The following is a 25933-nucleotide window of genomic DNA, read 5'->3' as shown; positions in this document are numbered from 1 at the left end:
AGTACAACTCAAGGAAAACAAACTTGATAATGGTCCTGCATTATTAACAGTTTCTAATGGAACAGCAGATTTCACACACCCCTGACTCCTAGAGAATTAGAGAAGTGTTCACAGATGGAACATGAACGTCCATTCCAGTGTGTTCACTCACTGACTCCTAAATTAACAATCAAACAAGGCGCAAGCTCACAAACATCAATCTTTAACTTTATTGTCAGTCCCAACAACAGCAGTCATGAATTTAGGTAACATGAATAAGTTAGTTCTCCTCTATGTAACCTTCCACTGTGATAAAAAGGTAATTCCAGAATCATTTAGTCAGCTTTTTTCATGTCACCTGTACCTGCAGTATAAATAGTCTCTTGCCGGTCAGACATTTCTCTAACATGTTTGGTATTATCTGGCGTTTTGCCTTTTTGAATCTGTTGGCTACCTAGTCAATGAGTGCTGCCAGTCCACAAGAGAAACAGATTGTGAAATACTTAATAAAGATTTAGCATGCATTCCTGACTCAACTCCTGGCCTTGTGCCCTAACAGTTGTGACAGTAAAATGAGCTACAGCACAGAAATAACAGTGCAAGTCTGCAGTTTCACTGAAGTGTAAATCAATAAATAACATTAATTGATTTACAGCTTCCATGGGCACATCTGATTTGACCAAGAGTTCTACAGAGTTCACTGTCGTCAGTTCAGCTGTGTCTTCTGGTGGTTTTCCATAAATGCTAAATGTTTGTTCTTAAAAACGAGTCAAATGTCTTCGTGTCGCAGAACCTTGTACGTGAGCCAGTAAAAGACGTTGAAGATCAGGAACGTGAGAGGGAACACGGCCCTGGAGATGGTGTCGATCCGCTTGGCCCGGTCCACAAAGCGCCGGCGGATCTGGTAGAAGGAGAAGCCAGGAGGGAAGTCAGCGAAGACGGGCGCCGCGTCCATCTCCGCTCCGTCCGACGACATCCCATAACCAGGGAAGTAGAAGTTCTGGTTCTGTTGGGCCAGCTCCTCCTCCTGCAGGAAAACACGACTCCTACCGTCATTCAGACGCAAATTTAAGTGTAGGTTAAGTGTAGGAGACGGTTTTAAGTGTAGCTGCTCATAAGATCTTATGAGCAGCTACACTTAAAACCATGGTGTGGTTTTAAGTAAAAACAAAGACGTTTTTCAAGGTCTACAGACTGTAATAATAAATGCTCAGGTCTACAAGTAAACAGACACATGCAAACCTGTTGAGAGGACATGTTTACACACTATGTTCACATTAAACACACTCCATGACATCTGACACATGAGGATTCTCCAGCTAGCGTTGAAGGGGCTGTTTTACCCTGGCGCACACGCTGCACGGCATGGGCGCGTTCCCCTGGGCGGCGCTGTTGCCTGGTTGGTGGTTCCCCTTGCTTTTGTTGTCACAGCCACCCTGCTGGTCAACAGCCGAGACACAAACAAACAAGTTCAGTCGGCAAATGCAGACATTCTGTGATTTAAATAGCCTTGAACGATGTAGTGCCACGGTAGTTTTTTTTCTCTCTCGAGATTAAATTAATAATTTAGTAAGAAGCATCGGAATTATACCCAGTGAGTGAGTACTCAAAATACAGCGAGATCTGGAACTAAAGGTAAATTACAGAACGTTCTTGAAGCGTTATTCGATCGCAAATTCACATAGATTTGCATTAAAGGCGCTCTCTCCTTCACTAAAACTACACAAGTGCAAACACCTTTCTGAAGATATATCTTCATGAACAACGTTTCCAGGTGTTTTTCTTCCCCAGTTATATTCTTATTTTTTTCCTTTTCTATTTTTCTTCCTTTCAGTGAAGCAGAAAGCGAAGTTTCTAACCGGAGGAGGAGGGAGGAGACGATTTGAATTTAGAACAGGTCAGTGCTCTTTGCATCCCGAGGCATGGATCCGACAAGCAGCTGAACTGTGCATCTCCTGCACAACTAGGCATGTGCAACTGTAGGTGACAGCGCGCCCTGGGGGTGTGGCCGCGCGGGGGCTCGTACTCACGGGTCCCTGCCGCTGTTGTTCTTTCAGCTTTCTCCTCAGTCTGAAGAACTCTTTGTGTTGCCGTGAGACAAAATTAACGGCTGCGTACTCGAGCAGCGCGGCGAAGACGAACAGGAGACATACGGCCATCCAGATGTCTATGGCCTTTACATACGACACCTGCACACAAACACACACAGGCTCGCTATTGAAACGGTCGTTTCAGTGGAACTAAAACATTGCGTTGGTGAATTCCCACGTCTGATTGGTTTTGAAAATCTACGTTGGGGGGCACAATTACGTAATTTCTTTCTTAAGAGGGACACACACACACACAAGTTGTGCTGTAACACATAGGACACACATGTTAAACTTAAAAACGTGATGTCTCTGACCTTGGGAAGTGAAGCCCTTGACCCGGAGCTCTGGGTCGTCATGGTGAGCACGGTGGTGATCCCCAGCCCCACCCTGGCGGGCGCGGCGTCCATGTTGATCCAGAAAGAGACCCAGGATAGGATGACTGTGAGCAGCGAGGGGATGTACATCTGGATCAGGTAGTATCCCATCTGCCGCTCCAGGTGGAACTTGACCTCGATGCAGGTGAATTTACCTGACGGCGGGAGACAGATTCATCAATCTCACATGCACTCGTTCGGTGGTGAGCTGTTACCCGGCAGAATTAAACTTGATGTCATGCTACCTGTGTTGTAGTACTTGGTGCAGTAGCCCATGTCCTTGTCCTCTTTCAGTACAAACTGAGGTAGCATCAGGTCGTCAGCCACTTGCACAGCGCCCACGTCCAGCCACTGGAATATCAGGTCATTCATTGTGTACCCAACTGTGAACCACAAAAAGAGTGGTTGGAGAGGGAGGGCAGAGAGATGTTTCTGTCACACCGACAACAGAAGGCTGGACCGTGGGCCAGATTAGATTTGTGAATCCGACGACAGTGGCAGCAAGCAGCAAGTCGAGGGAGAGGACAGGAGACAGATTTAGACTCACAGCTCTCCAGCTGCATGGTGCAGATCTGACTGTCCATAGGGAAGTTCTTCAGATCCATTGGACAGGACAAGATCAGAGTGAGCCTGGGAACACAGGCAGACAATGAGAGGGGGAATCTGTGGAGATGGATGACACAGAGATCACTCCCGCTAGATTTCTTCTGTGTGACCGCGTTCCCGCCCTCGTGTTGGCAGAGCAGTCAGTTTGTTTCAGATCTGAGGCCGAGGGTGGATGGCAAAAGCCGAGGCTGGAGGTTTGGACCACAAGCACCAAGAGCACGAGGCACTGTAGGTCATCACCATCCATATATTGTATATGACCCTAATCTTCATCATCATCATTACCATCACCACCGTCAACATCGTCATAACCTTATACCATCAATATAACTCTAGTCCTCATCGCCATCATAACCGTAATCCTAATCATCATCTCCATCACCACCATAGCTACTCTGGAAAGCCAGACCACCCTGTCAGCCTACATCAGACGAGCGATGCAGGACACGGAAGCACCGGCTGTTCCCCGGCTGTTCCCAGGGTGTTCCCCGGCTGTTTCCCGGGTGTTCCCCAGCGCCTAACTATCCCTCCCACCTGATACTGTAGAGGACGTTTCCGTTATGGAAGATGCGCAGCAGTTTGTTGTCCGTGGTGACCTCGTGAAAGTTGGCTCCCTTCTCATTAGCGAAGAACAGGTCAGGCTTCCAGATGGAGTCCAGCATGGAGGGGTCCAGGTCCAGGGAGTCGTCGGGGTACTCCTTGTAGGCCAGGCGGGGGTCGTTCCACTGCTGCCGGAGGAACACGTTCAGGCGATAGTCCTGCAGGGATCCACAGGGATGTTTAGGGATGTTCAGAGGAAACTGGATTCAAGGTCCGGATGTGAGAAGATGGTGGTGATGAAGGTGATGGTGGTGGTGATGAAGGTGATGGTGGTGGTGATGAAGGTGATGGTGGTGGTGATGAAGGTGATGGTGGTGGTGATGAAGGTGATGGTGGTGATGAAGGTGATGGTGGTGATGAAGGTGATGGTGATGATGGTGATGATGGTGATGGTGGTGGGGATAATGGTGATGGTGGTGATGGTGGTGGGGATAATGGTGATGGTGGTGGTGATGAAGGTGATGGTGGTGGTGATGAAGGTGATGGTGGTGGTGATGAAGGTGATGGTGATGATGAAGGTGATGGTGGTGGTGATGAAGGTGATAATGATTCCTCACCATGGTGGTTTCAGTGATGGATCCAAAGCTGTTAATGAAGATGTTGCAGGTGACATTCACAGGAGGTCCTGAAAAAAATACATAATTCATCAAATGAAAAGACCATGACATACAGACTGTCTTGTTTGTGCTGAAGAATCTCTCGCTCTCTTATTCAGACATGGCAAGATGCCCAGGACTGGATTCAGTTGTCCTTAGACAGACAGATGAAAATGGTTCTGTCATTTTCATTACATTCCTGTTATTATAGTGCTCCAACCAACACTCTAAATATTTCAGCGTCTCATTTTCTAAAAGGGTATGATTTATTGATTCTACTTAAGTCACATTAGGGTATTTATAGATGATCAGATGGGATTTACCCAGTTTGCCTTGATACATTGCAGGGATGTAGAGCAAGTATGAAATATAAATGAAACGTGACCCCCGAGAAATAAGGAAGAACCATGTCAGAAGGAATCTGCTGGATTCTGCTGCCGCGCAAGCTTGTTTAAATAGGTCTCTGGGTTAACATGAAAGCCAAATGATGCGTCTCTAACTCAAAACGAACGCATGGGGGAATTTCTGTGTGAAGCAAAAAACAATCACAGGCAATAAGTATCACGCTGCCAAGTTCAACATCCTTTGATTAATGCAAAACATCTCAGCTGAGATTTGCTCCGCAGAAGCACCTGTTCTGAGGGAATGAGGGTTCTGACCCAAATCCAACCCGTCATCGTACCTTTGAAGTTGGGTCTGATGCGGGCGTCGTACCCTGACGTCCGACCCATGAGTTTGTCCAGGAAGTCTGAGGGGGACGGAGGCCTCACTGCTCTGCTCGGAAGCTTCATCTCTTTACAGAACCCCAACCTGCCAGAGGAGGCAGTTAGTCTGCTGGTGCCACAGGACATGCAGTGTGTGCAGATGACAGCAATACTGTCAGTGTGTACCCACTGGTTTTAACTAGAGGTTAGGAGGTTAGGGGTTGTGACTTATGAGAAGACATCATGACTGGATGTGTTGGATAACTTCTTGTTACTATATGTATTAGTAATTTCTATTCATCCATAGTTATGTGGGCACTAAGGACACAGTTCTGTTTGTGAAATATCTAATCCGTTGGAGTAAATTGTCTGTTGTCTTTCTTCTGAATGCCCAAGATCTCTCCAGCCCAGAGATCCAGCTCTGACCACTGCTCTCAAACTTATGTCATAATCGTCTCGAAATGTTGAGCTAAATTGAGATTTGTTTTATGATTTAAATATTTAATGCGATGTAAAAGACAGAAAACATTTAGACCAATAACCACATCTGAGCGATATCCCGGTACGAGTCAGGAAGCCACACTGACCAAAACACTGGCCATTTATTCTTAAATAAATTATATTTAATTAAAATTGGCATGGAAAATACAGTATAATTATGTTTTTCTTGCAATGGGAATTAATTAAATGATGACTTATGGAGACAGACAGAAGTACATGAGATATATCAAAGTATCTTGCCTCAGTAAAAACTCTTAGTTCTCAGTTATTTTAAAGTGAGGAGAAAATACAGTTAATTTGTATTACCCCCCCCCCCCCCCCCCCACACACACACTTCACTAAAATGCAATATGTCATTTAAACAATAATAAGTACAGCAATGTATCTATCCTGTGGTCGTATCGCCTCTTACCTGCCTTGTAGGAAGCAGAACGACGGGACCCAGACCGCCCACAGCACATGCGAGAGCATTCTCCACAGACAAACTCCACAAAAACTAGAGGAACAATGTTGTTTAAAAGTCAGTGAGTGGCCAGTGACCCTGGACAGATGAGCCTGTGAGCCTCTCTCTCCGCAGGCGGATGCTCCAGGACACAGCCTCTCTATAATTCAGTTGTGGGGGAAGTTTTGCTGTTTCAGTGTTTGTGAGGAGGGCTACAAGATGTGTCTCTCTCATGGCCACATGCTTCAGGAATTCCAACAGGAATATTTAAAGAGACAGCTACCATTTTTAGACCTTGCTTTTTCCTCAAGACTCAGGCTCTCATGCTTATGACAGCCTCTGATTTTGATGAGCGGTTTAGATTCATAGCCAAAGCTGTGGTTGGCAGTGGAAGACATTTTTAATGTGTATATAAAAGTCCAAAACCAGAAAAATAGTCAAGCACATTTAAATTATTAGCTAAATTATACACTTTACTTTCTTAATTATATTACAATATATAGGACAGATTAGAACAAAAGTTACATTTGAAAATTAGTCCTTCATTCAAATTTTTCTTCTGAAGCATGGTAATTTGATTTAAAATTCAAAAGAAACCACTATCACACACACTCAACTCCTAGGCCAAGGACAGAACAAGGAACAGGATGTGAAGGGTATTTTCAACTTGCTGAAACAGAGACTAAATATGGTCTTTGATCTTGCATTATCAATGTTTAATTCAGTTCATTAAAATTGACCCTCCCTTACTCTTTGCACTAATTGCTTCAGGCTTGTTGAACAAGGCTAATATATATGGAGCAACTTTCAGTAAGTGAATCCATTTATGCATTTATGAAGAAAAACATTTCATGGCGTTTTCCTTCTACAGTAAATCGTCGTGCGGACCACATTGTGAACTGTTACTGTACCGTGAACTCTGAAGACGAACCTGAGACCCCTCCTTCCTCCCATGTGGGGTCTTTCTGAAAGGGAAAGGGTGTCCACGGACCAGAATATTGTAAAAAACCCTGCATGTGAAAGTGTTTCCATAAAGGATAAGTAGGCCAGCCTTAATTTTAATGTGGAAGTTCTCTTCAGAAACAAACTCGAGCCCTACTTGCCGAGTGCTTGTGATGGCGGAAGCAAGCACAGGTCAGGCGCACTTCTCCACGAGGCCGCCTCCATCTCCTCTCACAACCACGACCCAGATGAAACTTACCGTTTCCCCGCAAGACACACTCGTCTCTCGCCCCCTCATCCCCAGGATGACGCTGGAGATGTGAAGTCACATGAAGGGAGGAACCAGATATTTAATTCAACCAAACAGTGTCTCTTCCACTTCGGTGAACTCTAGCAGAAATACTAACCATCTCATCTGAGCAGGGACGTCACTGCAGAGGCCTGCAGGCTGCTTCAGATCACAACACATCCAGCTACCAGGAACATCATACGCCTGAGTCATTCAATCCATCATTCAAATGATTTCACTTTAAAAATATCTTTATTGCGGCCGTTTCCATGATAAGCCGCTTTTATCACACTGAGGATAAACACACATCTCCGAGGACATTGTTCGACGAGCAAAACAATTTAGAGGAGGGACAGAGTCTGCTTAATCACAGGACGCAATGTGAAGGTTTGGAGGCAGGGCAGCATTCTTGAGACGGATTGAATATCTATATCATGAATAGAAAACAAAACGAAAACAGCTGTACCTGAAACAAATGATCAAATTACGAAAAGAACCCCCCCCCCCCCCCCAAGCAGTGAAATGTACAATTAGCAGATGTCCATAAAGATTCTTCTTTTTCCAACTGCATCTTTGCAGGTGTGTGTGCGGGAGCCAGGCGATGACTGAGAAAGTTCAAAGCCTTAATGAGCAGAGACGACGTCCTCTCATTGGCTCAGTGGCAGCCTCCACGGAGCGCGCTCAGTCATCGTGAATGTTGAAGAGCTTGGCCACCTCGTTCAGATCCGCGTGCTCCTCGCCATCCTTGATTATCTGAGGGGACAAAACAGGCTTTCAGAAGACGACAAACGACTTTAATACTAAAAAATAAAACTAAGGCACACAGAACTCATCTGAAATGTTCTCTATCCCTTAGCAACATCGACAGCCCTCTCCCTCCCGCATGGGCGACCCTCACCTTTCTGGCGATGGGCATCCTGTTGAAGACGTTCCACAGGATGATGCCGACCACCACCTTGTCCCGCAGGTAGAAGATCACCCCCTTCCCGTAGTCGTCCTTCTGCTGCAGGGGGGCGGGGGGCGGGGTGGAGGACGCCACTGGGCTTCTGGCCACCGCCTCCGTCTCACTCTCAGACCGGATCCCGGTTCCTACAGAACCACACACACACGTCCACACACCGTTCCTCCCCAAAACAGACGTGGTTCCTACGTACCTCAAGTGAGGGCGTCTAAGAGCAGGGTTAGGTAACACAGGGCTAGCTAATACAAGACAACGTTCCCCAAGTTCCTACCTGACATCTCAGCGGCGGCCCTGGGCGTGTCCTTGGCGGTGGCCTTGGCGAACACGCCCACGGTGGGCAGGCTGCTGTCCACGATGCCGATGGCCTCGTAGCCCACGTCTGGGCCCAGGTCGCTCCTGCGGGACATCACACTCTTACAGCTGGGTACCGGTCAGCGCTGCGCTGCCGCCTACTGTGCCTAGTGCACACACATGTTTCACGTAGCACCAGGGTCCAGGAGGAACATAGTACAGTCTGTATGTGAAATGACATAAAAGCCCTGTACCAAGGGACCACGAGAGAGCAGGCTCCTACCAGAACATAGACTGGTGCCAGTAGGGCTTGTTAGCGCCGGTCATGTTCTCCCCGGCCAGCCGGCCGCTGACCACAGCGTGGTCGTGGTGCTCCACCCGCCTGCGGCCCAGCCTGATGTCGTAGAAGCACGCCGCGTCGCCCGCCTGGAGACACAGCACAGCACTGGAGCCACGCCGCCACAACAGCAGACGTACAGGACCCTGAGCTCTCTGCCACCCCCAGGGCCTGTTGTTGCTCCTAACACGTGGAACTCTCTTTTGTTTCCATTAGGAAATGCTCTGCTGTACAGTACTGTACTGTACTGTACTGTACTTACCACCCAGATGTTTGACCTGGCCTGCAGCTCTGCGTTGACCCTGTAGCCCCCGAAGTCTGAGTCGACCTCCAGCCCTGCGGACTTGGCCAGCTCCGTGCTGGGCTCCAGCCCCACAGCCGCCACCAGATGATCCGTCTTCACCTACACGCCCCCCAGACACGCCACACACACGCCACACACACAGAGAGGTCATTATAGTGATAATAACAGGCTTCTTTGAGTTGTGTTTTTCAGGGTTTGCGACGTACCACACGGCCATCTTTCAGTTTGATCTGGACCTTCCCATCATCGAAGCTCACGTTCTTCACCAGCGCCTCTGTGATCACCCTTACCCCCTCTGAGGATCAGAACACACAGCCAGTCAAGCAGCCTCCAGACACACTGGGAAACAGCTCTGTCACCCCCCACAGCAAGAGAACAGCAGCATGTGTTTACCACTCTTGACTTTCTCCGTGGTCCAGTTGCTCAGGTATTCCGGCAGCACCTTGCCCATGTTGCCCTTCTCAGGATACATCTGGACCACCTCCAGACCGTCTTCACTGGCTGTGGAAAAGATCAACAACACGAGCGATATGCTCACATGACCTGGTCACATGACCTGGTTAGAACACGAGCCCCCAGCACGGGCTGCTGTCAGAGGCTAATTTGCTGCTAGATAACTCTGTCTGGAGTAATGACTTAAATGTGCGCTGTTACTGAGAAAATACACACAAAAAAATATTTCGCCTCAGGTCTTACATCTCCTGCCCAGGGCACAGGCCAGCTCACTTCCCAGGAACCCTCCTCCAATGATGGTTATGGATTTGATTTCTCTGGAGACCTTCTCCAGAGCCTTAAAGTCATCCACCTAGACATGGGCAAACGTCCAGAACTGCTCAGCTTTGTGATTTATTAGAACATTTTCTAGTTTAACTGTCTTGTATGGTTGTTTCTACTGTTAAGAATGGTGATTTGGGAACATTTGTACTGCGCCTGTTTTTCCTAGTCTGAGACTGAACACATTGTGGTTCACAAGCAACAGCTCCCCCTGCTGGTAGAAAGAAATAAACCCCTAAATTGAACACTTACCTTTCTGAAAAGTGTGGTCCTCTTAGTCACTTCCTCTCCAGCTCTCTCTATTACCTGCAGATTCCGGGGCACACCACCTGGAGGACAGACCACCAGCGGCTCATTCACAACACCTGTGCTTATTACAAATCAAACCTGAAACTTCAGCCTCTGGATAGCAGGTGTGTTTATGTCTTACCTGTTGCAATCAGACACTTGTCGTAGGAGATCTCTGAGTTATCACTGAGTCTCACTTTGTTTCCTCTCACATCCATGTGCACCACCTAGGAGAGAGAGAACAAGAAATAAATATAGAGAAAACAAAATAGAATCTTTTTAACTTGAGCTAGAAAATAAACTGTGGAGATGTACAGAAAGGGCTAGTTTGACAGGAGATGTGATGACATGTTGTGATGAGAGTTTGAGATGTGATGTTGTGATGAGAGTTTGAGATGTGATGTTGTGATGAGAGTTTGAGATGTGATGTTGTGATGAGTGTGAGATGTGATGTTGTGATGAGAGTTTGAGATGTGATGTTGTGATGAGTGTGAGATGTGATGTTGTGATGAGAGTTTGAGATGTGATGTTGTGATGAGTGTGAGATGTGATGTTGTGATGAGAGTTTGAGATGTGATGTTGTGATGAGAGTTTGAGATGTGATGTTGTGATGAGTGTGAGATGTGATGTTGTGATGACAGTTTGAGATGTGATGTTGTGATGAGAGTGTGAGATGTTATGTTGTGATGACAGTTTGAGATGTGATGTTGTGATGAGAGTTTGAGATGTGATGTTGTGATGAGTGTGAGATGTGATGTTGTGATGACAGTTTGAGATGTGATGTTGTGATGAGAGTGTGAGATGTTATGTTGTGATGACAGTTTGATATGTGATGTTGTGATGAGAGTGTGAGATGTTATGTTGTGATGACAGTTTGATATGTGATGTTGTGATGAGAGTGTGAGATGTTATGTTGTGATGACAGTTTGATATGTGATGTTGTGATGAGAGTGTGAGATGTTATGTTGTGATGACAGTTTGATATGTGATGTTGTGATGAGAGTGTGAGATGTTATGTTGTGATGACAGTTTGATATGTGATGTTGTGATGAGAGTAAGCGACCTTCTTCCCTGTCAGCACGGCGACCCCTCCGTTCTCCGCCTTGTCCAGCTCCTCAGGGCTGACGTAGAACGAGGGCGGCTGGAAGTAAATACTGACCACACACACACACACACACAAACACCCGCAATCAGGTTGTTGTTCTTCAAAGCAGTCCCTCTCAGAACACAGCAGACATTCACTCTCTGAACAACCTCTGAAAACCACACATCAAACCCTGTGACCTGGGAGTTACAGCGTGACCCCGTTTACTGTGGTCTTCAGCCCTGGTCCTCAGGGCCCACTGTCCTGCACGTCCTAGATGCTTCCCTGCTCCGACACACCTGGTTCCAATAAATGGGTCATTATCAGGCTTCTGCAGAGCTTCTTAACAACCCATTCATCTGAATCAGGTGTGTTGAAAGAGTGAAACATCTACGATGTACAGGACAGTGGGCCCTGAGGACCAGGGTCGAAGACCACTGCTGTAAACTACCGGGCTCCGTTCAAACGAGGAGGGGTTTGATCCCAGCGGCCCAGCGTGAACCCACCTCCTCTCCTTCCCGTTCCACTGTTTGAAGCGCAGGGTGTCGGTCACCCCCGGGTCGTCAGAGAACCACAGCTCCTTGGACAGCGGGGGCCTCATATACGGGAGATCCCACTCGTCAGTGACTATCAACACCTGGGCACACACACGGTACACGTCATAAGGACGTTCAGATGTTAACGTTAAAAGGGGGGAATCGCTTCCTTTCTCAAGGTATTCATCTAATGGAACTCGGGGCTGGTTCCTGACAGGAGAGCTCACTGACCCTGGCTCCTGGGTCCCTGGCCCGGATCGACCTGGCAGCTGCGAAGGAGGCAGTGCCCCCTCCGATCAGGAGGTAGGGGGCGTGAGGGGGGACCGGGAGGGGGGCGGGTGCAGGGGGCTCAGTGACAGGGGCGGCGCTGGGTTCTTCTGCCGCAGCTGGGGGAGCAAAGAAGAGAGATCACCACACAACCTCCTCCCGGGGAACGGACAGAGGCAACCACAGACACGCCGCCTCACAGGACAGACAGACGGACTGAACCATGTGTCTGGGATTATCGGTAGCCGTATGGATGAAATGTTTCAGGACATATGAAGCTAGTAACCTTAAGGAGGGATAAAAGGAAAGTGAAATGGGGTCAAAATGGTAAATAGGTTCATGTGAGAGCTTTTAGCATTACCAAGAAACACAACACACAAAGCGATAACCTTAAACTGGGGGGGAGAAATGAAGACGAAACCATGACGGGCGTCAGACGAAACGAAGAAGAAATGTGTTGGAAGTAACGTTATCGTGTTCAGTCTGCCCACTCCCACTCCAGCTGATCTGGAATCAGGTCTTACCACTCTCTGTCTCTGCTGCAGATTGAGGCTCGGAGCTCTCTGCAGGAGGGCTTTCAGCTGCTGGCGGAGGCTCTGTCAGCACAACCGGAGCATTAGGCAGGGTAGAGAAAACTCAACGTGCTTAACGAAAACAAAGACCATCTTCATGCACTTGTCCGAGCGCTTACCGCTGTCCACTACAGGAGACTGTTCTGTGGGCTCCGAAGAGGGCGGTTCTGCGGCTGTGTCTGGTTCTGGAGCACAACAGCAGCACTGAGAAACAGCCAGTTCCCTAACTGCTGAACTACACGTGAACTCTTCTTCAGAGTAGCTCTGTCTTACCGCTCTGCGCTGGGACAACCGGCGGCTCAGACAGATCCTCCGGGGGGGATTCTGGTTCCGGTTCTGTCAGCATACGTCCATTCAGATTTTTAAGAAATAAAGCCTGCTCCTTTCTCATGCAAACTAAGACGAGGTAGTATTTCTGGCCCCGGTCTTACCGCTCTCTACCACAGGAGCTGCTGCAGTCTCGTCTGGCTCTTCTGGGGCTGCTTCTACCACTGGCTCAGCGGCTGTTAGGGGGAACCCATAGCCCACAATTAGAATGGTTTCTTCTTTACACATCTAAGGAGGGGCCTTCTCAGTCCGCCTTACCAATCTCCTCCTCTACTGTCGTGGCAGGATCGGGTGATTCCACAGCAGTGGCTTCTGGTGACGTTTCTGTGTCAGTATACCAAATAATATTTTTCTTTATCAAAAAAAAAATACATCGACAGCAAAAGAGAATATGTCTTGATCTCTTGTCGGGTCTCAATAATCTTCAGCTGCAGGGATGTGCTGCCAGAGGGTGGTGCTGCAGACAAAACTTATCCTGCTAAACAGAACATGTTCTCTTTTCCATCAGTGCGTCACTCTCACCTTCAGGGGAAACTGCAGCAGTTTCTACAGGAGCAGCTTCCCCATCAGGAGGGGCGTCTGTCCCAGAACGGTTCAAGAAAAAGGGAGAAAAGCTAAAGGCTCCAGAAAAGCGTGTTTGAGGAACGAGAGACGACCTGCCGTCCTCCCGACGCCAACAGCAACATCACGGGACAACAGAATACACCAAGTCACAAGGTGAGTTTTGAGAAGCATGCGTTTTAAAAAGTACGTATTTTCAACTACTTTTGGTAAATGGAAAGAACGGTGATAGCTGAGAACAAACTTTGAATAAAGTTTGAAAGTTATCATAGAGAAGGAAAACGTGTTGTCGAAGATTGGAGGGAGAGAGGCAGACGTGCAACTAACAGACCACAGACACCAGTCTGCAAACCCCACAGACACCAGTCTGCAAACCCCACAGACAGCAGTCTGCAAACTCCACAGACAGCAGTCTGCAAACTCCACAGACAGCAGTCTGCAAACTCCACAGACAGCAGTCTGCAAACTCCACAGACAGCAGTCTGCAAACTCCACAGACAGCGCCACCACCACCGTGTTTAAAAGGTTTCTTAGAGTCCTGTTCAATCTCTTTTCCGTAATTCTTCTGCATTCATTCCCAACCAAATACTTTGACATTTTGAGACAACTCAACGGCAGCTTATGGTGGGGACGAGAACCGTAAGAGGAGTTTCAGAGATGCATGAGAGCAAAGTAGAAGTAGGATCTTCACATCAGTGCATTCAAGTTTGACAGGAAACAAACTTGCAGAAGAGGAAAGTGTGAAAGTGTCCTCTAGGGTGAGGATGCCAGTGGGAAGAACAGAGGGTGGAAGACTCAACCACCAGGAGCATGACACATGCAGGGCTCAGGACAAGATGTTAATAAATGCTATATTTAAATATTATTAGATGTTAACTTGTGCCACGGACACTATTCCCAGCAAATGCAGTGAAGACAGAAATAGCTACAGTACTGTGCAAAAGTATTGGACGCAAATAAAAAATTGACAAAAGTAAAGCTAAATTGCTTTAAAATAAAGAAATGAAAAGATTATTTCTCAATGTTGAACTAATACAGAAGACTAAAAAATACATATTCCTGAAAATATTCATGTTGAAAATCTTTAGGGTGCCTAAAACTTTTGCACAGTACTGAAATTCAGCCTGCAGACTGACTGCCATTCCTGACACATCATGAAGGTTAGAATGGATGAGGAATATCTGGCTGTCAGGAATCTATCCATACACAAATACATCTATAGTCTATGTGCGTGTCTGTACAGATATATATTTATCTATCGTTAGAACCTGAGGCTTGTTCTGTGGTTTCACTGGGGGGGTGTTCCTCTGGGGCGGGGGCAGGGAGGGTCTCCTCCTCGGCGGGGAGGGGGGATTGTCTCTCAGCGTGTTCCTCTGGGGCGGGGGCTGGAGGGGATTGGCTCTCAGCGTGTTCCTCTGGGGCGGGGGCTGGAGGGGATTGGCTCTCAGCGTGTTCCTCTGGGGCGGGGGCTGGAGGGGATTGGCTCTCAGCGTGTTCCTCTGGGGCGGGGGCTGGAGGGGATTGGCTCTCAGCGTGTTCCTCTGGGGCGGGGGCTGGAGGGGATTGGCTCTCAGCGTGTTCCTCTGGGGCGGGGGCTGGAGGGGATTGGCTCTCAGCGTGTTCCTCTGGGGCGGGGGCTGGAGGGGATTGGCTCTCAGCGTGTTCCTCTGGGGCGGGGGCTGGAGGGGATTGGCTCTCAGCGTGTTCCTCTGGGGCGGGGGCTGGAGGGGATTGGCTCTCAGCGTGTTCCTCTGGGGCGGGGGCTGGAGGGGATTGGCTCTCAGCGTGTTACTCTGGGGCGGGGGCTGGAGGGGATTGGCTCTCAGCGTGTTCCTCTGGGGCGGGGGCTGGAGGGGATTGGCTCTCAGCATGTTCCTCTGGGGCGGGGGCTGGAGGGGATTGGCTCTCAGCGGCTGGAGGTTCAGAGCCCAACACGAGGAGCTCTTGTCAGTGGAAGATCACACGCACGTCATGTGTTAGCCTAGCACACACAGGCCTCTGGTGAGCACACACAGGCCTACTGGTGAGCACACACAGGCCTACTGGTGAGCACACACAGGCCTACTGGTGAGCACACACAGGCCTACTATTGAGCACACACAGGCCTACTGGTGAGCACACACAGGCCTACTATTGAGCACACACAGGCCTACTGGTGATCACAAATAGGTGAGCACAAATAGGTCCCTTAGGACAGGGCGGCCAGGCCAGACTTAGCAAAAGCCAAGGCAGGGAGACTAGAGTATGAAGCTCATTAAAGACCACGATAGAGCAGTGTGGATGTATCTACCAGTCCTGCTGTACTCAGGAATCTCATGTACAGATGTATGTGTAGGTTAACTGAGTCATTCAACAGCATCATTGCAACACTAGTGAACCCTGCAATGAGTGCGGTTAGGTTCACTTCGAGATTGTGGAACCATTGGCGTTTTAGTCTATACGCTAATATCTGAACATTCTTTTTGTGTATTGTGGAACTCTGACTGTTGTAGTCAATTATTATAGTATTTGTTTTATCTTGTATTTGTCTGTCTTTTGCCATGTTTTGTATTGTGCTATGGACCGTTTTTTGTGTGTCCGGAATAAAGATGAGAGGGTGGTGAGGGAATCGGGCTAGTAATCCGAAGGTTGCCTGTTCGATTCCCGGTCATGCCAACTGACGTTGTGTCCTTGGGCAAGGCACTTCACCCTACTTGCCTCGGGGGAATGTCCCTGTACTTACTGTAAGTCGCTCTGGATAAGAGCGTCTGCTAAATGACTAAATGTAAATGTAAAGAAATAATAATAATAAAGGCTAGTTAATAAAGCAAAACCACACTGAATATTGACTTCTTAAGATTCACTTAGTAGTACGTTATGATCAATAAATGGGTCTTTATTAATACATAGTTAACAGAGATTGCACTAGCAACTCTTTGAAGCAGGTGTCCCTGCATTGACCTCAGAGTAGATATTTGGGGGTTTGGTGAACTTGTACATCTCCACTACCCACTGGTGTTATCCTCCTCATGGGAGGCGTATCAGAGCTGCAACATCTCAGGATTCATCCAACGTCATAAATAAGATTATCAACTGTGGTTTAAGTTATCTATATATTTAATTATTTGACATTGTTAAAAAGATGACTGGTATTAACTTCTATAAATCAATAAAAACTCACCTTCAGTAGTTTCAACAGCTGGTTCCACTGTAAGACATCAAATGTAAACAAGGATCATCCTCAAAAACTTTCTTGTCTGACAGTACAATCTTCAACATGACAGGTTGGGTACAAGAAGAACGGTGCCACAGATCAGGCTCTTCTGTCACATCAGTGCAGATAAGAACTGATTACCTGGTGACTCCGTTGACAGGTATGTTTCTGGCTGATCTGGGGCAGACTTATTTGGTCTGGAAGCTATTTCTTCAAGTCGATCATTATATCTATCTTTGTCTCCTTTGATGGTACGGTATGCCTGTTAAAACATGTTCATGACTTTGCATTAAACTTTTGACAGCTTGGTTTATGGTATTTGGCAAGGTAAATGTATAATACAAATTAGACTGAAATGAAGCAGCATTGAATTAAAACATCATTATTACAATAAACATGAAACAAAACCGGCAACTCCACTTGACAATCCAGATGTGTCTATTAAATATGGCTCTTTGAGCTCGTCTGCACCGTCAACAACAAAACATACTCAAACCTACGACTACAACAAATACGCCATTATTGAAATATATTTCTGGTCAGGGTACTTACATATATTCCTCCCCCGAGGCAGGCTGCTCCTACCAGGAGGAAATAGATTTTGTTTTCGTTGCCACCTGCTGGAGCTTCTGATGACATGCGTGCCAGAGGAACCAAGGCCGGGCTTCTCTCGTTGTTCAACACTAATTCAAAACATTATTTTAGGTTAGAATGCAGCATGCAAGTGTATGATGATGTATTTGACGTGCAATATTTGTGAGCGCATTCTGAATACGAAATAAACAAATATGTCCGTTAACCTAACATAGCCTTAATGTCAGTCATAATGCCACCGCTGGCAAAGTTTCGCATGTTCCAGTTGTCAAAGTGCATTCAAAGCTAGCTAGCCCCCAGTTCAATCACAGATTTACCTTTAGTTAGCAAGTTGTCATTTATTTTATTTAAATAAAACGTAATACCATACTGACAACTCATTTCAGACTATACAGTGAGCCCGCGACGCTTGACCAGCACCACGTAGATAACTTTGCCTTTGGTGGTGGTCAGTGTGCACACATGACGAGAAACGACCTTGGGCTAGCAGGAAAGCCTGCAATATGACAGCGCCACGTTTATCTTGCTATCTGAAAGTAAAATGTGTGGCAATCTTGAAGTTAACTGAATTTTTTGCTTATTCATTCATTGCTCAAATTGATAAAGCCGGTGTTTTATAATGGCCATGTGGATTGGTGGGTATAGAGTCCCTAGATAACTAGCTAGCTAATAGTTATCTGAACTACGTTATTTATCTAGCTAGCTATTTAGCAAGTCGTCATACACCAGCAAGGCTATGTCCAACTTTGTCATGCATTAAAATCAAATATCCCATTGACATTCTCTGTTAAATTGTTTCCTAAATCAAGAGCAGTGACATTAGCTAGAGCTAGCTATAGTGTGTCTCACAGTGCTTCGTTAGCCAGGACTCGGAACAAGCTAGCGAGTGCAGACTGTACTTGCCTGCTCTCCTTGTGTTTTGCCGGCACAAAGTGGAGGAGGCTCTGGTGAGCGGGGCCAGCCTTCTCCACATCGTTCTACACTTCAGCATTATACTAGTGGACTGGGGCTCTTTTTGGTAGAAACTTCGCTACCTAGCCAGCTACAACACTAGCTGTTCTATGATCACTGAATAGCTCCACGATAGCTGCCAGGCCAGAGACAGCAGGTCAAGTCAGCGACAACGGATTCAAGGACCCTCGGATTGGGTTACGAGGTGAGCGAGTAGGAGGGGCTTCCGTTTTTGTGTCACCTCATTGGTTCACAACAGCAGTCATCGCGATGGTGTTAGCCGTTAGACTAAAACGAGCATACTCTGTCAACTACAAGTTCCCGCCCTTCTCACAATGTAATTGGTGATTCCGTTTACACATGCGTATTGGCCAACTCCTATAGGCCATTTCGCAAAATGGACTATCCGTTCTTCCGAGGGCAACTTTCCTGCAGATTGCTCTTTATTGCCTAGTCGGTGTCCTAGTCAAGTCAAAACATGGCCCATTTTCCCCAGACATGGATCAAGCCGAGTCCTAAACTAAAAACCTTTTATTCAACAGAGATCTCTATTGAATTTCTATCTTACTTTAAGACTAGGCTTAATTCATGTCTGGAAAACTGGACCTAAATGAATACGGTTTGGACTGTGGAATAAACGTATTTCTTCTGAAAAAATGCATTGTACCCATTAAATGACTTTTAGATTTTATTCAAAGTTCAGAAAGACTGACAATAAAAAAAGAAAAGAATGTTCACTATTTCTATATAAAAGTACATTGTTTTGAGGGATAGAAAAGTAAAGCCTGTACAGAAGCAATTTCCATTAGAAAATGCAACAAAAAAAAATCTAAAGAAATTCACAAAAATAAATGAGTTGTGACAATGAGATTACCTACATTAAAACAAAAAAGTCCCCAAAGATCCTGACAACTTTCATAGTTAATAAAAAGACACCTTTAACGCATGACCTTTAAAATGCAGCCAGGTACATGAAAAACGTATGATAAAGCAGACCTCAGAACCTGCGTCGCTTGTTAAGACCAAAATCAGCCGGGCCTGGAGGGCCCCTTGGGAAGCCGGGCTGGACCCCCCCAGGCATGTTGCTGTTCCCCGGCCCCCCCGGCCCCTGGCCCTGAGGGGGAGAGAGAGGGAGAAGGCATGTGTCATCATTACTTCGCTTGGCCCAGTCACAGTCTCTCTAAGCTCAACGCTGCTGACTAAACAGGACGTTAAAGTTGAATGAAAACCGGTTGTGGTAATGTGAGGTAATGTGAGAACTAAGAACAATGCTCAGTAGTGCATGGCACAAGGTGACCTTTTAAAAGGCAGGGTAGGTAAGTTCTGAGAACCTAGCAATTTTGGCTGAATGAATTGGTTGCTATCAGGATGTGAAGTTAACTTCAGCAAATATGACCACCAAAAAAAATGCATCTCAACATTACCAACCCGGCCTTTAATTAATATATATATATATAATATAAATAATTGTATTTATTGGACAATACCATCAGTGGGGCGTTCTCGGCCGGCAGGTTGGCAGGTCCTGCAGGTACGGGGTTCCCACCCAGCGAGTTTCTGTTTGGCATTCCCTGTCCTGCATCAGAAGACAGTGAGTCAGACCAGGGACATCCAAACTACACCACAACCCAAACAGCCCCACATCAAACACCCTTACCAGCCATGTGCATCCTCATCTCCTGCTCCCTCTGAGTTCAACAGAAAACACAAGACATCAGACAATGTTCCACGAGAAGATTTGGAACATAGGTATGAAAACTGCAAATCTGTCCTCCTCAAACTTTACTAAGAAAATTATATTTATAACATCAGTATATTATCAGTATGTTATCAGCCACACCCTCAGTTAATATGAAAAGCTGTCCCACCCACACCTGAAAAAAAACCTACCCCCCTGTTGGGAAGAACCTAGAACGTAGGGAATGGTATTCCCTCGGACTCACGTTTTCCGGAAAGTTCCCCTTGAAGCCCTCCTGCCTGCGCCGCACCTCCTCCCCGTGGAGCCTCATGTCCTCCTCCCGCCGGCGGCGCTCCTCCTCCTGCCGGATCTCCATCTGCTTCCTCTTCTGCAGCTCCTGGTTGTGCTGCTCCTCCATCCTCCTCAGCTCCTCCTGGCGCCTCAGGAGGTCTGCCGGCAGGAAAAACATACATTCAGGGGTTTCTCTCCTGCAAAAATACTTTGAGAAATAATTAAACTAAAAGACTAAAGAAATATTTTTGCGAAATTGCACTTTTATAATACCGCACAAATGAAGACAAAATAAATTAATATATAAGGCATTTGTGTAAAAAAAATCTTGGGTACCTAAGACTTATGCCAACACCAAAACATATTTCATAGCCCAGAGTCTGCCCTGGTTTTCCATGGGTGTGACAGCGGCCCCATACGCACCCTGCCTCATCAGCATGACCTGGTGTTCATGCCTGGCGGCCTCCATCTCTGCCTCCAGCTTCTCCTGGGCCTCCTTGATGTTGCGGTCCACCTGCTCATACTGCTGCTTCTCCATCTCCAGCAGGGCCTTCCAGCGCATGGCATACTCAAACTCAAACGACCCCGGCTGGGCAAAACGCGGGGGTTGCTCTCTCTCCCTGGGAGGAAAGATTGAACTTGAGGTTAACACTTTGGGTTGCCTTCAAGATAAAACATACATCATAATTCACGTTTCTTATTTATAAAAAATATATATATTTATATCACATCTGAGAAACACGGGTTGATAAATAGTGTTGACGTACTTGTGAAACTGCTGGTTTTTGCTTACAAGCTTCTCTGGCAAGCCCTCATCCTCATCAAACTGATCCATTGGCTCCACTGTCACCGGTCTAGGAAACCTACCAGGCGTTTTACTGTTGTTAAAATCGACTTACTTCAGACAGTCAATTCAGCTGAAGGAACGTCATTAAATGCTACCGTTCTAAACCCCATCCCAATACTCACGCAGTCAGGAGAAATGCCCCATCGGCACAGCGGTCCAAAGCCTTCCTTGCACCTGGCTTCCCAGTAAATTCCACAATCCCTTTTCCTGTGGGTCTTCCTCTATCGTCTACTATTACTATGGCCCTCTCCACCTGGCCGAAGACGGAGAACGCTTCTTCCAGGAGCTCGTTGGATACAAACTGTGGCAGGTTTTTCACAGTGAGAGCCGCTCCGTGCGTCGCAAATCTCACTCGCAGCTGCCTACCTCTGAATTGGGTGTCATCAAGCTCGGCTTTGGCAATATCTGCCACCGTTTTGGTCTCCTGTTGGTAAGAAAATTGTCAATAACCTATGTATAAAATATCTGAAAATTAAACCAAGACTTTAGCCTACCGTTGAGCAGTTAAATATTATTGTGCTATAAAATGGATGTTAGGTCATAAAACTAAATTGATATCGATCATCTTACATATGATTACTCACCAGTCTAATAAACCCGAAGCCCCTGTCTTTATTGATGAAGATTTCAGAGGCCTTTCCGTACTTGGAAAACAACTTCTCCACCTCTTGTTCCGTAACCCCAGTCGGTAAATTCCCAACGAACAAACGACTGCGCTGAGTATAAGCCTTCTCCCCAGGTTTCCTGAAGTTCTGTAGATCTATAGTCAAGCCGGCATCTAGGAAGAAGCAAAATGAAATCACATACGTTGTTCCAAGGCTTAAAGCTGTGGTACTAGTAGTGTCTTAATATCCGTACAAACTTACTATGACTTCGCTCCTCGTTGGATAGTTCTGCATGCTGTCCATTACTATTTGAAGGTCCGGGTTTTTTCTGGTCTATAGGGCCGGACTGATCACCGCGCGGACCCCTGTTCCCTTGCATCTAGCAGGATTGAAGCGAAAAATCGTCATTGGCATAAACAAGCAAATGCATTCATAGCACTTCCAACCAACAGGGCCTTATGCTTTTGTAGCTCCTTATCGTACTGAAATTACATTAGATGCATCTTATGAAAATACATACGTATAATATATATTCTTAAAATATTTCAGAACGTTTTGCAGAAAAACGTTTCTGATTAGGTGAGCTAGCTACAGCACCTAGCTTCGTCGGTACACATGCAATGATCTATGGCCTAAAACTGTAGATAGTGCTAGCAAGCTAATTTTTCTAGATGACCATCGTCAGTCTTCTCATACAACACCCACAACGAAATTAAAGACAACTCACGTTAACTATTTAGGGTTGGGAACCAAGTAACGTTACTCGATATCTGACGAGAAGCTAATTTAGCCTAGCTAGCTAAGAAACCTACTTTGTTCTCAATTTTCCGTCTTAGCTAGTGTGGCTACTGCTAAAGCTGGCAAGGCTAGCTACTTGTGCATCACCACATCTTACGTAATACATTCAATAACGCGCCTTCGATGTTTCTGATTGACTAGCTAGCTTGCAATGTTTTCAAATACAAACGTACCTTTGCAAAATCAAATTTGTTCAACAAGCTAGCAAGATCACTGAGGTTCCAAAACCGTCGCAGGTCCTTACAAAGGACTAGCAGTAGCAAGTAATTTCAGTCCGTACCACACACCCCCAGTCCACCAAGTGGTGTGTTCGTTTTTTCAAAGGTACTCGATGTGTCACCGGCGGTGGTCGGCGAGGGGTAATATAGCTCCCTAATAATATGTAGACAACATTACCTCTGACCAGAATATGATTTACATCGAAAGCAGTTACATCGAGATCATAGAAAAGTGTCCAAGCAATGTCCAGCTGGAAATGTACAACACGTCATATCTTTATTTGATGAATATGTAGCCTACGCATGAAAAGCAGAAACATTTAAATGCACTGATCAATATGTCTTTTCTTCTAAACTTATGTAGTAGCCTAAGATAAATTAGTTAACCCATAACCAAACTAAAGTATGTGCATGTTGATGTGTCGATGCGAAACTGCTTCACGTGCGTTCTCGATTTAGTTTTGTTCGCCCCCGCGAAGACCGGGCACAAAAAACGAAGTACAATGAGCGATTTCGAACCCTAGCCAATAGCAGGAGAAATACGAATGCGTTTTAAACTTTACTTTTTTTTTCTTCACCACACTAGAGGGTGACCGAGTCGTATTTTTTGATGAAGCCAATCTTGAGAAAACTAGAACATAACCAATCTAGGTCTAATGTCTTGGATTTAGCCTCCACCAGACCACATACGTGATAGTTCGTGGTGGTCATAGTGTACATGCAAAAATAAACAGTTTGTAGTCAAATGCTTAAAATGTGTTTATTGTTTTGTAAAGTAAAAACAGACCACCACCCCATGAACGATGCAAACATATCTCAAAACTTATTGCTAGTTGGTACACAGGGGTTAAGAGTTCTGAAGTTATGAGGATTTTACTCGCTTTGCCCCCTCCACATAGTCCTCCCTCGTCAGCCGGTACCCCCAGTGTTGTAATGTCTGTCTGACCACTGGAGAGACTGCTAAATTGTCAAAGCCACTGCCCGACCGGACTATTTTAGTGATGAGATTATTCTTCCATCTGCCTCTCAGTCCCGTACATTTGGCCCATCGCCCCACCTGCCGCTCATCGTCCTGGGTACGTCTGCCCTGGTAGAACCTGTCACAAATCAACATCAAAACTGGATTTTAATAGTGTTTCAGTCACCACATTATGGATATCATGGCTGCACGTTTCTTAAACAATTATTTGGCATCCTGCCTTTGGGAACCCTTACCCTTGATATTTTTTTTTATATACATTGTTTGAAATAAAATAAGTATTTAATGTTATTCCTGAGCTGTTGCTTTCACACCTGCAGTACCACTGAAACCATCCATAGGGATCCTGGGTAACAATCCAACCACTGCTCTCCCACATCTCCAGACTCCCTCCACACTTCACTTTGTACGTGTTTACATCTTCCCTGTATACAGAGGAGGCCACCTATACAAGACAAACAATTACACCTAAACATAAAACATTTTAGAACATAAATACATTTGAGTACCTCCTTAATTCCAAAGCAATGTATAATTATATTGGCATGGACACCAGTAAACAGTTATTCAATATGTATCTGCAGGAAGTTGAATTCACAGAGAACATGTCATTATATTTATTAGTAAACAAATTGTTTGGAGAAATCACCTGTTTGGGAATGTCTAAATTTTTCAGCCAGTCTTCAGGGAGCTCTTTCCAAACATCTTTATAGTTTTTCTCTTAAAAACATAGGAAAACCAGACATTAGTTTGTAATTCAATTAAATGTCACTCATCTAAGTTTACAATAAAGTTGTAGGACTCACTTGTGACCCTGGAGTGTATTGATCTGAAATACGTTCCACCAAAGCTTCCAGCTTGGAGCACTTCCTTTGGAGTCATATTAGGCCGAAACATTGGGAACCCTAAAACAAAGGATTTACAGGTAATATGAGTATACAGAGTAGGTATTAAATAAATATGGCAGTACATCAAGCAATATGACAGTACATAGGCTATAAATATAGCCGTAGGCTACACTTCTAAGACCTTATGTTTTTTGTTCACCCCCACCAACTATACCTGTGAACACAAGTTCTCCTTTCCCATTTCTTTCGACCTCTGGGCCACCATCCTGAGTTTTTTTCTTGCACGAGTCTTTGGAGCTCTGTGAAACTGAGCTGTCCAAACGTTTTCGTTTCTTCTGGAGTGAGTCATCCATAACTTTCTTCTCTGTAGGTAGTTTTGTCACAAATATATAAGCTGGTAACGTGACCTTCACATTCTCTGAAATATTCAAGAGCAACTCTGTTGTTATTGTATCCGCCTACCTTTGACAATAGTTTTCTTTGCACTTTTAGTTGAGAGTGCTTTGCTTGACGCGGGAATCTGGTCGTGGTTCGTTTTACCTGCATGTGAACAAGAATGCAGTTTGAGATGGTTTCCCATTTTCAGAACGTAGGCCAGGCTACAAACCATTTGAAGACAACAATTAAAAATGTCCCATAATTTCACTTGCCATCATCCTTGGTTTTCAACTTCTTCCCTGCAACACTTTCATCAACAGAAGAGGGTGCCTTTCTTTTAGCACGTGCAGTGATCTTCTTGTTTTTCCCTTTCTCCATTTCCCTTGAATCCAAAAGATGAATTTAAAAGCAAACAGCCAAAGCGGCCTCTGAAATCTTTCAATTGAATCCAAACGATTATAATAAGTAAGTATGATTTATGCTAGTAAGTATGAAATATGTTGGTTTTGTAACAGCAAAATGCCACTTCCTGTGTGTAAAATAGTAACCAATCAGATCTATGACCGCCGCACAGACAAGCACACGACATCAGCCAATGAAAAAGAACGTTCTCGCCTAAGTAGAACCTAATCAATGCCTAACTTTTGTTGACTCTGTTGCCGACCTTAACGTCACAAAATTATTTAAACCTACCCGCTAACAAATGTTTAACACACACATTTACATATAGATAATTATAGTCTACATTTGTATGCCATTTAAATGCTTGTGGTATTACATCTTATTGTTGACAATACAGGCAAAAAATCCAACTTATTTACATTATTATCTCGTCGAATGTAGGAAATCTTTTGAACATCTTTGTTTTCTTTAACCCTTTGATACACAACATGGGTCTAAAGTGACCCGGGAGAGTTAACATTTTCTATATCTTCGCAAAAAAAATATTTAATCATTCAGTATTCCAGGTATTCCTCAATTAACTTGTTTTTGGTCATCACAAGTCCTTATTTTCATTTTTTCTTTCTTACTTTTGGAATAAAAATAATTTTTGTAACACTACCCCTCTAATGCACAACATGGGTCTAAAATGACCCACATTCATTTCCTATGATATTTCATGTATGG

General features: G+C 45.6%; 5 protein-coding genes across 14 annotated transcripts; all 5 read right to left on the bottom strand.

Moving 5' to 3' along the window:
• Positions 1–191: 191 nt before the first annotated feature.
• glra4b (glycine receptor, alpha 4b) lies at positions 192–6017 on the bottom strand. 7 transcript variants are annotated; one of them, XM_062484862.1, is made up of 10 exons: positions 5863–6017; positions 4928–5055; positions 4207–4274; positions 3584–3807; positions 2991–3073; positions 2689–2826; positions 2384–2598; positions 2010–2168; positions 1323–1418; positions 192–1006 (listed from the first exon to the last, which is right to left on the bottom strand). In XM_062484862.1, exons 1-10 carry the CDS (start codon positions 5919–5921, stop codon positions 749–751), a joined length of 1428 nt encoding a protein of 475 aa, XP_062340846.1. In that variant the 5' UTR covers positions 5922–6017; the 3' UTR covers positions 192–748. The 7 variants fall into 7 exon arrangements, 5 of the variants coding, with proteins under 5 accessions (XP_062340846.1, XP_062340847.1, XP_062340848.1 ...); XM_062484863.1 differs by having other exon boundaries at positions 1323–1415; XM_062484864.1 differs by having other exon boundaries at positions 5867–6017.
• A 1339-nt stretch (positions 6018–7356) lies between these two features.
• aifm1 (apoptosis inducing factor mitochondrion associated 1) lies at positions 7357–18324 on the bottom strand. Of its 3 annotated transcripts, XM_062485229.1 has the most exons (22): positions 18116–18324; positions 17171–17301; positions 16760–16880; positions 16586–16612; positions 13123–13188; positions 12969–13040; positions 12811–12873; positions 12657–12722; positions 12490–12561; positions 11930–12084; positions 11669–11799; positions 11142–11232; positions 10221–10305; positions 10043–10119; positions 9713–9821; positions 9410–9517; positions 9223–9311; positions 8975–9115; positions 8659–8801; positions 8356–8480; positions 8022–8212; positions 7357–7876 (listed from the first exon to the last, which is right to left on the bottom strand). In XM_062485229.1, exons 1-22 carry the CDS (start codon positions 18201–18203, stop codon positions 7805–7807), a joined length of 2223 nt encoding a protein of 740 aa, XP_062341213.1. In that variant the 5' UTR covers positions 18204–18324; the 3' UTR covers positions 7357–7804. The 3 variants fall into 3 exon arrangements, with proteins under 3 accessions (XP_062341213.1, XP_062341214.1, XP_062341215.1); XM_062485230.1 differs by lacking the exon at positions 13123–13188; XM_062485231.1 differs by lacking the exons at positions 12490–12561; positions 12657–12722; positions 12811–12873; positions 12969–13040; positions 13123–13188 and having other exon boundaries at positions 18116–18323.
• On the bottom strand, positions 13203–15589 carry LOC134039393 (histone-lysine N-methyltransferase 2D-like). Its single transcript, XM_062485232.1, has 2 exons — positions 14694–15589; positions 13203–13443 (listed from the first exon to the last, which is right to left on the bottom strand). Exons 1-2 carry the CDS (start codon positions 15294–15296, stop codon positions 13411–13413), a joined length of 636 nt encoding a protein of 211 aa, XP_062341216.1. The 5' UTR covers positions 15297–15589; the 3' UTR covers positions 13203–13410.
• Positions 18325–18838: 514 nt separating the features above from the next.
• nono (non-POU domain containing, octamer-binding) lies at positions 18839–22697 on the bottom strand. 2 transcript variants are annotated; one of them, XM_062485918.1, is made up of 10 exons: positions 22556–22697; positions 21846–21963; positions 21564–21757; positions 21102–21403; positions 20900–20995; positions 20556–20752; positions 20107–20291; positions 19821–19851; positions 19651–19739; positions 18839–19277 (listed from the first exon to the last, which is right to left on the bottom strand). In XM_062485918.1, the coding sequence occupies exons 2-10, from the start codon at positions 21961–21963 to the stop codon at positions 19161–19163; spliced, it is 1329 nt and encodes a 442-aa protein (XP_062341902.1). In that variant the 5' UTR covers positions 22556–22697; the 3' UTR covers positions 18839–19160. The 2 variants fall into 2 exon arrangements, with proteins under 2 accessions (XP_062341902.1, XP_062341903.1); XM_062485919.1 differs by lacking the exon at positions 22556–22697 and adding an exon at positions 22312–22330.
• A 647-nt stretch (positions 22698–23344) lies between these two features.
• Positions 23345–25300, bottom strand: zgc:113208 (uncharacterized protein LOC550591 homolog). The gene is made up of 7 exons (XM_062485445.1): positions 25078–25300; positions 24890–24967; positions 24642–24791; positions 24386–24484; positions 24229–24299; positions 23894–24024; positions 23345–23697 (listed from the first exon to the last, which is right to left on the bottom strand). Exons 1-7 carry the CDS (start codon positions 25181–25183, stop codon positions 23463–23465), a joined length of 870 nt encoding a protein of 289 aa, XP_062341429.1. The 5' UTR covers positions 25184–25300; the 3' UTR covers positions 23345–23462.
• Between the last annotated feature and the right edge of the window lie 633 nt (positions 25301–25933).

The sequence above is a fragment of the Osmerus eperlanus genome, chromosome 19 (assembly GCF_963692335.1).
Source record: "Osmerus eperlanus chromosome 19, fOsmEpe2.1, whole genome shotgun sequence".
In the NCBI taxonomy this organism is placed as follows: Eukaryota; Metazoa; Chordata; class Actinopteri; order Osmeriformes; family Osmeridae; genus Osmerus; species Osmerus eperlanus.
This window is presented reverse-complemented; position numbering and strand designations above follow the sequence as displayed.